The sequence below is a fragment of the Cyclopterus lumpus genome, chromosome 24, assembly GCF_009769545.1.
Source record: "Cyclopterus lumpus isolate fCycLum1 chromosome 24, fCycLum1.pri, whole genome shotgun sequence".
In the NCBI taxonomy this organism is placed as follows: Eukaryota; Metazoa; Chordata; class Actinopteri; order Perciformes; family Cyclopteridae; genus Cyclopterus; species Cyclopterus lumpus.
This window is the reverse complement of record NC_046989.1, coordinates 3289763-3301903: the sequence shown is the minus strand read 5'-3', so window position 1 is coordinate 3301903 and position 12141 is coordinate 3289763. Positions and strand designations below refer to the sequence as shown.

General features: G+C 43.8%; 1 protein-coding gene and 1 long non-coding RNA gene across 2 annotated transcripts; both read right to left on the bottom strand.

Annotated features, from left to right (window-relative positions):
* Positions 1–579: 579 nt before the first annotated feature.
* Positions 580–5294, bottom strand: cfap206 (cilia and flagella associated protein 206). The gene is made up of 12 exons (XM_034528245.1): positions 5125–5294; positions 4776–4859; positions 4239–4329; positions 3577–3765; positions 3291–3446; positions 2782–2981; positions 2451–2570; positions 2131–2329; positions 1644–1784; positions 1282–1457; positions 949–1092; positions 580–856 (listed from the first exon to the last, which is right to left on the bottom strand). The coding sequence occupies exons 1-12, from the start codon at positions 5242–5244 to the stop codon at positions 632–634; spliced, it is 1845 nt and encodes a 614-aa protein (XP_034384136.1). The 5' UTR covers positions 5245–5294; the 3' UTR covers positions 580–631.
* Positions 5295–7996: 2702 nt separating this feature from the next.
* Positions 7997–9438, bottom strand: LOC117727834. The gene is made up of 5 exons (XR_004609061.1): positions 9387–9438; positions 9247–9303; positions 8670–8756; positions 8565–8593; positions 7997–8331 (listed from the first exon to the last, which is right to left on the bottom strand). It is a non-coding gene; the product is annotated as an uncharacterized LOC117727834 (long non-coding RNA).
* Between the last annotated feature and the right edge of the window lie 2703 nt (positions 9439–12141).

Sequence of the window (12141 nt, the reverse complement as noted above, 5' to 3'; positions counted from 1 at the left end):
TGTAATGTCTGCTGTGACATCTGTCGTGGCTTATGTCGAAATTTAAGACAAAAGCCGAAAACCGGCAGACATGGCAGCCATAAACCGAGAGCTTAGGAACATTATCGTAAACAATGAAAATGAAAACAAGTTTAAAAAACTGATTAATTATTTGACCGAGAAATAAAAAAAAGTCTGTTAGCACACAGTTGTGACGAAAGAGACATTTAGATGTTCTTCTTAGGAGAATTCTAGTTTGTTATAACCTTTTTTTATTTGTTCATGCCTGTGTCATGTTCCACAGACGTATCCTGTATGGAAAAAAAATATTTTCATTCATTTAACTAATTAATTTAGAAATACAAACTCTACACCACAGACTGAATAAAAGAATCCACACACACACACACACACACACACACTGCGTACTCGTTCAACAGTATTTGCTTCTGAGAAATGCCAAATGAAGAGCAATAAATACTTCATTAAAATTAATACAAGTAGCTTTCATTTAATGAAGGCTACAGCTGCACATGCATATATGTATGTATAGAGTTAACAAAGATGCATCCTTTATAAAGTCGTGTGCACACTTTTCAACGCTTACACAAACTTTTTGTATTATTATTATTATTAATTAACCCCAACCCGATCATTTTTCCTCCGCAGGCCTGGTCAGGTTGGTTTTGACCACGCGTCCGTCTCTCTGGCCCCTCAGACCGGCCACGTAGACCTGAGGTTTGGGCACGTTGCTGCCGCCGTCTCGCTTGCTCTGACAGGCCGCGTCCTTGGGCAGCCATGTCTGACTGGCGTTTTCACGCCTCGCGTGGCTCAGATCCGTCTGCACCGAGCGCGTCAGCTTGGTCCTGAGATCAGCCTGGGAACATAGACCTCTTTTAAAAACCTGAATGCCTTCTCTCTCCCAGCGAAAAACAAAAGAAATCACACGCGGTGACTTCGCCGGCTCACCAGTTTGATCGCCTTCCTCCGCAGCTCCCACTCGTTCCAGTCGTACGACCTGGCGACGTTCGTCTCCACCGGGTGGACGTCGGTCTGCGTGCCGCTCTCGCACTTGGTGACGGACTTCGCCAGGAAACTCTCTCCTGGCTGAAGCTGCAAAAAAAAAAAGGACGGAAAGTGTGGATCAAAACTCAGCGTTTAGGAACAGACTGTAGAAATGAAATAAGTAGAAATAAATGAACAAAGTAAAAAGCATTTCAAACCCTTCGTGGAAGGCTTTTCAGCCATCGTCACACATACATCTGTACGTTGAGGACACTCGGCATGGGAGAGGCTGCTCACCTCCGAAAACTGCTGGTGGAGTCTGAGGAGCTGAATGAGTTCAGGGAAGAGTTTGGCTTTCTCCGCGACCGCCGCAATGAAGTCGCCTGGACTGGAGGCAAATTTCAGCGCGGCTTCTTTGGAGCTAAAAACGTAGAGCTTCTCCTCGTGTTTCAGAACTCCGATGTGTGGATTACCTGCAACGGAGGTGTCAAAGGAGGACTCCAAGGAGGCACGGTAGGCCAGATTAAGGATGCGGATCATATGGAATCCCTCCATACAGAATATTTAGTATATATATATATATATATATATATATATATATATATATATATATATAAAGATTAGAGGGAATACACAATGACATATTACACAAGCAGCACCTGGGAGTAGAAGCCCGTCTCTGCTCACGAGCGTGGAGCCACAGACGCCGTCGTACTGCAGCGGCAGCTCATCGGAGCCGACTGTTGTTTCCGGCAGGAGCCATTCCTGCGTCTCCATCTCAGCTGGATCGATACGCTCACCTGGAAGAGGCACAATTAACGGGAGACTGCTCTATTGTCTTTGTAATCCTTCAAATCGGGTTCAGCGAGTCAACGTTCGGTCAGTAGAAACGCCCGATTGTTATCATTAATAAATGATGAATTGTAATTAATTGAATTGTAATTGACTGTCAATTCATATCATATATAATTCAAAATAAACTATGTTTGAATATCCTGTATTCGTTTCTAAAGGGTTAAAAAGCCTTCTTTGTTAAATAGTGTAAAATAGTGCTTTTGTCAGTGACCTATTCGTCACAGTCTCGTCTGAAAAGTTCGGAGCTCGGACCCCCAGGCCGCGATTCCGTCATGTCGCCGCTCTCCTCACCCGAGGTCTCCGCCATCCTCTGGTCGTCCGTCTTCACCTCCGACGCCTCCAGCAGGCCGTCCAAATACGCCTCGGGAAAGATCTCGGCCTGAGAGGCGACGAAGGGCCGCAGGTTGCGCGCGATGTCGCCGAGGATGTTCAGCAGCTCGGCCTCGTCCTGGAGGCCGGACCACAGCGTTGACAGGGACTTGAACAGCGGCTGAAAGGACAGTACGGAGAGAGGTCGGGACCACAATGAGGCTGTGGACAATAACAAGAGAAATAACTAAATATATAAGAACAACGGCAAATATAACCCCGAGGGACCAGGAGGCACTTACGAAAGCCTTCGTAGACGGTACGGTCGTCTGTGATTGGACGGTTTCTTTCAGCAGCTTCATCTGTGACGACAGCTCAGTCCGCAGGGTCTCAACATGCTTGGCACTTAAACGTGCGTCGGCCTGAGAAAAGGGGAAAAAAAAAAACACAGATATACTTTATCGCACTCAAGAGACACGATACATGAATTCACCCGCTAACTTCGTACTCAAGCTGCACACAAAAAAAGACAATGGGTGTTCCTCAACATCTACGCTCACATTACATGAGTAATGCGCTGCATTAAAAAGAAATACCGCGTTGTGCACCGACCGCAACTCTGCGTTCCCTCACCAGTAACATTTTGAGGAACGCTTCGTGCTGCCGGACGTTGTAGAGCGCCCGTTTGAGCAGGACGGCGGCGGGCACGTCGCCGCGGCCCGTCGGACGCTCCTGCAGAGCCGTGTATTTCCACGCCAAAGTCTGCGCGGCGCTCAGCTCGTTTTCTACGCCGCTACCGGCGACCGGAAGAACTTTGTTGAGAAGCGCGGGCACTGCGGGAAGGGGGGAAGAAAAAAAAAACGGAAAGTGTCATAACTACCACGTGCACGGTGTTGATCGTTGAGGATGAAAAGATTTGAATAAACGTGACACTTAATGACGAGGTACGGATCTTTTGTTTCATACGTCATAATATATGCATATATTAGTACGTTCTGTTGGGTGTTTTGAAAGGCTTTTGTGCATCTGTGCCCAGAGGTCACATCAAGTATTCTGTATTTTCCAGCCCCACTTTTGGTATTTAAATGGTCCGTAATGTGACATGTTAGTTTCTTTCTGTGGGGTAGCCTGCTGCACCGTACTGAGTTCACGGAGGTCGGCCTGCTCGCCGGCTCTGCTCAAGAGTCGGATCCCCGTGACGATCATGGTGAGCTCGCGGAGCTGCTGCTCCTTCTCCCTCTTCAGGAGCACCACGAAGGCTCCCAGTTCGGTCTGAGGGAAGACGCACAGCAGGGCATCTGGGGGACAAGACGACGACGAGAACATCCAGATTAAAATGGAGCTGCACTGAACCTTCGTCCTGTACTCTCGCCGTACTCTTATTGTTTTTCCCCCCAGAGGCCGAAAGAACAAATTCAAAGTCCGAACCCTCGGCCTCTTGCACGGCGCGGTGGTCCGTCGGCGAGCCCATGCCGGAGCGCAGCTGGACGTAAGTGACGATTTTACGGTACAGAGCGGCCTTTTCCTCCGGTGTTTTCGCTCTGCTGTCGGTGATCCCTCGGCTCACGGCGCTCAGCCTCGTCTCCACCGCCCGGTGGACCTCCTCAAGGAACTCACCTGCACAGACACGACATATTCATATCACATAGTTTCTATTTAAATATGAAGTCCTGTTCAACACTAACAATATCTGACTTGTCAAGAGGTCTAAATACAATTAATTTTGCACAGAATGCAGCGTAGGCCTACCAACGTCAATTGGAAAGGTAAGTGGTCAAAAGTATTATGATATTTGATTTCTTCTTTCTTTTTTTTCTGCATTGCTCACCCTAAAAGAAACAATAATCATCTCTAAGAGTGGACATCTGTAGTGCAGGAGAAAAGTAATCAACAAAAACTATTTAACCGTTAGAATATTGTCTGATTTTAGTTTTAAAGACCTACAGATGTCACTTTGAGTTCCGGGAGTTTGTGTTGAGCATTTCAAAACTGTCCAAATTGTCAATTAAAACAAAAACAAACAACAACAAAACACAGATGAATTGATAATAATCCACAATGATGATTACTCATTTTCACGCAACACTTACGCCGGGAGGTGTAAGTCATATCAAAGTACACTTGCATCTTGATGGTGTCAAGGGACGGGCTGCACTGTTCCGTGAGTTTATCCAGACACAGCTGAAAGAAACATTGCAGATTGAGATCAGGATCAAACAAACAAACAAACAAACAAACAAACAAACAGGTGTGTGTTCACCAGGCAGCATGGAGAAGGGTGTTCAACTTCACGGTTGGACATAAAATGTACAGTCAATGTTATAAGTTATATCTGAATGAATAGATTTATTTTTAATAATGAAAAAAAAGCTGAATACAATTTTAAAAATATATTTTATTTGTAGTTTAAAGTATTCTGTTGATTGACCTCAGTATTTCTAAAATACTCCAGTGTATAAAAAGGTACAACATCATGTTAACATAATAATGATATTAGTGCAATTTATAGATCATATTTCAGTCCAACGATATAATTTAAATAACTATAAAATAATAATATAAAATCTAATGTATTTCCAGAGGAACTGAACTGGGATCTGTGGTTATTGTAAATAAATAAATCTCACCTCTTCGAGTTTCTGCAGGTCTTGTTTCGTCAGTGCTCGGTCAACATTGAACCCATTTCTGGGGTCCAGCACCACCGCTTTCACCTGAGAATATTAATAAATCATTAAATACATATATGTGGGTTACACGGGACGTCGACGTCATCATACAGATACGTTATTATCTTATTATTTTTTATTTATTAGGGTCCGAGCGACTGAGAAAGTCCCTATTTGTTTTACATGTATTTTAGTTATTATTATTTATTATTATTTTTAGCTTTTAGGATGTTATAATTATGTAAAGTGTCTTTTGAGTATCACGAAAAGCGCTATATAAATTCAATGCATTATTATGAAACTCACGCACCATGAACGCCACCAACGTGTCCGACACCACGTGACCTCTCACGCGGCTCTCCTGCACGATTTCGAGGATAATGTTTTTAATCACGCTCTCCGCGTGAGCTCCGGACATTCTCACCGACATTTAGACTATTTATCTCGGCTTTGACAGCCACGCGAGTCGCGTCCACGAACAGCCTGTGTTGATGACCGGTTGCCAGAGTAACGCTGCGCGCGCATCACCGAGGGGGCGTGGTCGTTCCTGCGTCATAAACACCCGAACACGTTTGGAGAGTTTAAAACGGTGAAAAGGTGCATTATGAAGTACCAATGCCACGTTTCTGTCGCTGTTTTAGAAGGAATGGGAATTATTTATCAGTATAAAATTTAAATGGCGACTTACAGTAATAAGTAAAGTGTAATTATGTGTTTCAGACATTCTTGGCCCTTTTTTAAAAATGTATTTATTGGAATTTTTAAAATGTAAAAAAAATTAAACACCCGATCCCTAAACAACAAGGGCCTCTTACTCAACAAATTCATAACTGATAATAATCTGGAATTTCTCTGTTAAACCGAAACATTGGCAAAACCAGCAGGACTACTTTTCATTAAACCAGACCACACCCCCTGGATATTCATACATGGACAAGCCACCATGGGCGTGGCGGTAGAATTGCCACAATTTTTCGCAAAAAACATCGCTGCACGTGCAATAACCTCCTCATTTGAACACCTTGTCTTTAAACGGTCTGGTCCCAAACCCCTGGTCACTGCAGTCATTTACAAACCTTACCCTACTTTCCCCTCTGATCTGTCTGAGTTTCCCTGAACTCTGCGCCATCTCTCCATCCATTCTGCTACTCGGTGACTGTCAACATACACGTCGACTCATCTGACTCCACAACCTCTACAGAACTCCTGACACATCTTTGACTACTTCAACATCACCCAACATGTTGACTTTCCCACCGATAAAAAAGGACACGCACTCGACCTGGTCTGCACCTCCGGCACGACCATCAGCAATCTAACCAGCATTGACCTCACTGTCTCTGATCACCTGGCTATCACCTTGGACATAGACATCCCCACCCACCATGTTAACCAGAGTCGCACCATAACATTCCGGAACATCAAGTCCATCAACCCCCCCTCGCTCTCCTCCATCTTAGCTGCCACCGTCTCTGCCTCCCCCACCGCCCTGGTCAATCACTATGAAGATGCACCCTCCTCCTGTCTTGACGTCGTCGTCCCCAGAAAATCCAAACTCGAAGTGCAGGGCCGTCAACTGGAACGTCTTGCCAACAAAACTGGACTCACTGTTCACCTTGATGCCTTCAAAGGTGTTTGAACACCCCCCCCCCCCCCCCCCCCCCACACACACACACACACACACACTCAAGCTTGCTGTTGTCACCCCAATGCTGAAAAAACCTGGTCTTGACCCTGACATCCCCAACAACTACCGGCCCATCTCCAACCTCCCCTTCCTGTCCAAAGTCCTTGAGAGAGCTGTTGCATCACAACTCAAGTCCCACCTCAATCTCCATAATCTCTACGAACCCTTCCAATCCGGCTTCCGTTCAAAACAGAGCACAGAAACCGCCTTACTGAAAATCCCAAATGACAAATTCTGGCTTCCTCACCATCCTCATCCTCCTTGACCTCAGTGCTGCTTTTGACCCTATCAACCACTCCATCCTCCTCTCACGTCTTCAGTACTCCCTTGGCATAACTGGCACTGCCCTTTCCTGGTTCACCTCATATCTCTCAGACCGACATCAGTTCATTGCCATAAACAACTGTAAATCCTTCACCTCCCCAGTCACCAATGGTGTCCCCCAAGGTTCTGTGCTTGGTCCCCTCCTCCTTGGTCTCGATGATGGTCTCGACTTCCACTGCTACGCTGATGACCCCCAACTCTACTTCTCCTCCAAGACCATCCCCTCAGTCACTCACTCCACTCTCACCGCCTGTCTCACTGATGGAAAATGGAGCATGCAACAGAACGTTCTCAAACTCAACTGCAATAAACCTGAAATACTCATCATCAGCCCTAACGCCCTCACCCGCTCAGCCCAGACCAGCTCCATCGTCACCCCCTCCACCCAGATCCGCAACCTCGGTATCATCCTCGACCCCACTCTCTCTTTGCTACCGCACGCCAACCACATCACCAAAACTGCCTTCTTTCACCTCAGGAACATTGCACGCCTGCTTATTGGGTCCTGCCTCCGTGGTACCAGTTCCTGATACCTCCACCCGCCGCTATGAACACATCACATTAAAATACTATTCACCACCTAAAAAAAAAGTCCTAAACAACGTGGCTCCTCCCTACCTTTCAGACCTCCTCCCCCTCCAAGCCCCAACCCGTTGCCTCAGGTTCGCTGGTGCAAACACTCTGAAGACCATCAGGACCAAGCTCTGGACCTGGGGTGACAGGGCCTTCTCAGCTGCTGCACCCCCCTCTGGAACACCCTCTCAAACCACATCCGTCAGGCTCCCACCCCATCATCATTCAAGCAATCCCTCAAAACTCACCTCTTCAAACTTGCCTTCACCTGCTGACCCCTGCACCCTACCCTCCACTACATGAATCCTTCCGCAAAACTTCTCGAGTTTTTTTTCTTTTTTACCCGAAATGTTCTGTTTTGTTTGCTCCTTGTCTTTCTTTTCTCTTCTTTCTTGCTCAGTGAGAACACAGCTGTTCAACCAAACAGAGGGAAGCTGCACTACTAGAAGTGGACCAGAGGAGGAAGGTTGTATACTAGTAGAGTCGGGACATTCAATTAGCATTAAGACACTGTTACTACATGGAGAATACAACTTTCTTTATTTGCAGGTTATATTTTTTATCAGATATAATAAAGAGAGTTAAATGTTATTTCCTGTTAAATGAAGTTAAAATCCAGCTGCTGTGTTCTGAACAGGTCAGAAACAAGTTCGCAACTCATGCAGGAAAAGACACCGGACTGAAACAGATTAATAAAACTCTTTTCACAACAAGCACTGATTATCATCTGAAAGATATTCACAGAAATGAACACCAACACATTTCTTAGTGGTTCTCATGAAGGCTTCATCCCCCCTGTGGAACATATTCAGACGGACCTCGATTTCAGATGATTTCCGCCTGTTGAAATACGTTTTGACGTGTTGGTCAAACTCCATCAGGAGGTCGGCTGTTTTCATAGTTCACCGTTTCATCTTCTTCATCATAACGCACCTGTGAGAAACAACACAATCAAACCATCACTTTCTGATCCCACTCCTCCAGTTTGCTCTGGAAGTAGATTTCATTCTGCACTTTATCCAGAGTAACAGTAAGAATACTCTTTAGGCCGTAAAGAACCTTTGAAGCCACGAATAATTCAGTGAGAAAATACTGAAGATAAGAATGTAATGAAGAGTGACAACTGTAAAAATAACATTTCATTATTAGGTTGTTAAAAAACTCACAGCAATTTCATCCCTCGGAGTTTTCTTCTCTGAAGAGACAAAAGAGTCGACTTTAGTTTCAGTTAAAATCCTCTTTTATGAGCATTAATATGTGGATGTCTTCACCTTTAATTCTTGCCCAAATGTTGACGGCCACAACTATTATTATGAGAGCTGCTAATCCAACCGGCACATAGATGAACCTCCACCAGCCTGGAACGAGAAAGAAAAACGTAATACATATTTAAATACAGCCTTTAGACCTAAAACAAACTTTATTCACATTTAATTACATAAATACTCTGAAATGTTTTTATAAGCATGAATATTTAAAGTTGTATTTGTTTTCCCTGAAAAACAGATGTAATTAATGTAGAAAAGAGACAATGCCTTTAATAAAAGAGAACAATGTGCAGTCCAGAAATGAAATTAATACATTAATAATGAATATTTATTTATCGATCACTTTCTATTTTTAGCATTTTTCTAGAGAGTTAATCGAACAACTAACTTTTCTTCTTTTGTTCCCTCAAAAAATCCAAAAAGATTAAACATGAAATGTAACAATAAATGTCAAATAATAAAAGATATTTGGTCAAAAAGACACGAAAATAGATTTTAGATAAAGACACATGAAATGATGAGTCACTACTTTGTAGTTCTGGTGAATCTTCACTGATTGCAGAAGTTGTCGTGGTTTTACCTGAAGTAGTGTCATCTTCAGTTGTTGTTGTTGTTGTTGTTGTTGTTGGGTCTTCACCTGAACAGATGAACACAACTCAAAAAAATAAAAAACTTCCAATCCATGAAAAGTGAATATGAATAACTTCAATATATTCTCACCTGTTTTATCACCTGAGGGAGAATTTCTGAAAGGAAACTTCTGCACTTTTTCAAAATTGGTCACTTCACACATCAATGAATTAAACTTCGATGTGTTAAAGAAATGAAAAGTCATAAACGTCAGAGAGGCGGAGCAGGAAGACTGTGATGTCATCAAGTCTTTGTGGTCTTTGTCCACATCTTGACCCTCAATCAGCCACTTCACTGTGTGTACACATAAATATGTAGAAACAGAGCAGTTCACCGTCACCTCCTCAGTGTCCTTGTGTTCAGTCACTGGTGAAGATGGAGACATAGTGAGAGAAAGAAGAGGAACTTCATCACCATCATCATTATTATTATAATGTTTCAGTATATTGTTCTGACAGTTTGAAAACATGATGATGTAAATACTCACTGGTCGCAACAGAGAGATAAAGCATGTTATCTCGTATTTGTCCTGATCTGAACTGTTTGCAGGTATAAAGACCACCATCTTCATCTGTGACCTTCTTTATAACCAGAGAACAATTCTCTGAAACACTCAGTCTGTCTGATTTATCTTTGGCTTCATCATCAAGCTGCCCATTTTTAAACAGAAATACTTTTCTGGAATTTCTGACGCTCCAATCAGTAGAGTCACAGTTCCTTTGATCATCTGTTCCAGTGTCACAAGGCAAAGTGACTTCATCTCCATCTCTGACAGTGAAGTAGAGTAAACGTTGTCCTGTTGCTGCTGCTGAGAAGATGAGAGAGAAATTAAAAGAATAAAGAGAAATAAAACATGAGTATTAATGTCAGAGTGAAGATCATTTTAGACACAACAACAGTGTGAGAATGTTCCTCATCGTTGGTTTCTAAGAGTTCATTAAAGTCACTATTCACCTCGATGGGAAACAAACAGACTACTTCTTTAAATGAAGGTTAGGTCATACAGTCACATTAATGATATTAATAAATAAACTTCTTTAATGTCTCTGTAGTCATATGCACATCATATGTCTCCTTACCTGTAAACTGAAGCACCAGAATCAGACACAAAGAGGCTTTAATCCATCTGAATTCAGCCATCGTTCCTCTCCGTCTCTCGTCTGACCTCCTTTAGGACCAGAGAACCACCATGAACACATGAGGACAGTCCACACTTTATGAGCAAGAAAGAGAATTGTTGAATTCTCTTGAGAACCACTTTAACCCTGGAAAGTTTGTGCTCGCTCAGCAGCAACAAACCGTAAAGTAGTCCACTAACAGGAAGTCACTGTTCCTTTGACTTCCTGTGTGTTCTTTGAAGTTGTCAACGGCCCCCGATGATGCCGCCGCTCTCGTCTGCTTTACAGGTGAGAAGCAGTTCATCTTCAACAAGCTTTCTATCCGCTCATTACACGCTGACCGCCTCTTAAAAATAAACTTCCGTCTTCACAGGAAGCATCTCAGTTAATGTCTCCAAGTTTATTAAAATGTGCCATGTATGCCAACTGATTGACAAGCCGAACCAGACATTAAAACCTGTGTCCGATGCAGGCGATCAGCCAACCATTTGATCATTGATTGTGTGGGTTCTTTGCCTGGCGCTATCCTGCAGTGTACCCATTGTGTACCATAACCACTAGGTCCGTGGTGAGAGTGCTTTCCCAGTTCATTTCAGTGTTTGGCATTCCCAAAGTCATCCAGTCCGATCATGATTCTAACTTTTCTTCCCATATGGTTTTCACAGGTGCCGAAGCAGCTTCGTGTCCGGCACAACCAGGCCTCGGCATATGATGCTCAGTCAGGGTGCTTCCTTCAAACATTAAAGTGCATGGAGTTGGGTAGAGACTGGAAAGAGGGTTTGCCCTGGTTAGTGCAGGCAGCCAGAGAGGTAACTCTGGGTTTAGCCCAAATTAACTGGTGTTTATGCACACTTCAAGCGGTCCCTTAGCTGCCTTGTCTCGTGGCCTGAAAGAAGCAGAACCTCCTAAAAACTTGATTGAATACGTCAACAGTTTTAGACACAGGCTTTACATAGCTGGAGAGCTAGCTCGGCAGAATCTGGGTTTAGCTCAAGTCAAAATGAAAAACCTTTATGACAGTCGGGCTGACAGTGGCGTCTGTAGTCCTGGAGACCGAGTACTTGCTTTGCTCCCTATAGTTAGTCCACCTTTTCAGGCCAAGTTCACAGGTCTGCATGTGGTAATAAAACAAGTCTCAGAGCAGAATTACGTGATTGCAACGCCTCAGCGTAGGAAGGCAATGCAGCTTTGTCCTGTGAACCTCCATAAAGCCCAATAATGTACATCTCGGAGGATGAATTAACCCTATGCAATTATATAGCATGTGAACAATGATATTTACCAAACATGATTGATTATGGTTGCACCAGGGAGGTAAAGTGAGACAAAGTGTTATCCTTACATCACTCTCAGCTCCTGGTGTCATCTTCAGTTGTTGTTGTTGTTGTTGATACGAATACGGCCGGTGATTAAGTGTTCAGAGTGACGGCCAGAGGAAAGAAGCTGTTCTTGTGTCTGGTGGGTTTGGGGTACAGTGCTCTGTAGCGCCCCCCAGAGGGGAGGAGTTGGAACAGCTTGTGTCCAGGGTGTGAAGGTCTGCAGTGATCTTTCCAGCCCGCTTCCTGACGGCAGGCGTAGGAAAAGGAATGTGAATTATTAATCATAATACGATTTAAATAAAAAGGACTTGCTGTAATAATAAGTAACTGTGTAATAAGTTGACATTGTTTTGTATGTATTTCAGACACTGAGCCTTTTCTCTCTTTTTTTCCCCCTTCATTGGAATC

Coding starts and splice junctions, on each gene's coding strand:
- cfap206 (XM_034528245.1), bottom strand. CDS start 5,244: ATGTCGGTGAGAATGTCCGGAGCTCACGCGGAGAGCGTGATTAAAAAC. Junction 2,330..2,450: donor TACCGTCTACGAAGGCTTTC/GTAAGTGCCTCC, acceptor CTGTCCTTTCAG/CCGCTGTTCAAGTCCCTGTC. Junction 857..948: donor GGAGGAAGGCGATCAAACTG/GTGAGCCGGCGA, acceptor CTATGTTCCCAG/GCTGATCTCAGGACCAAGCT.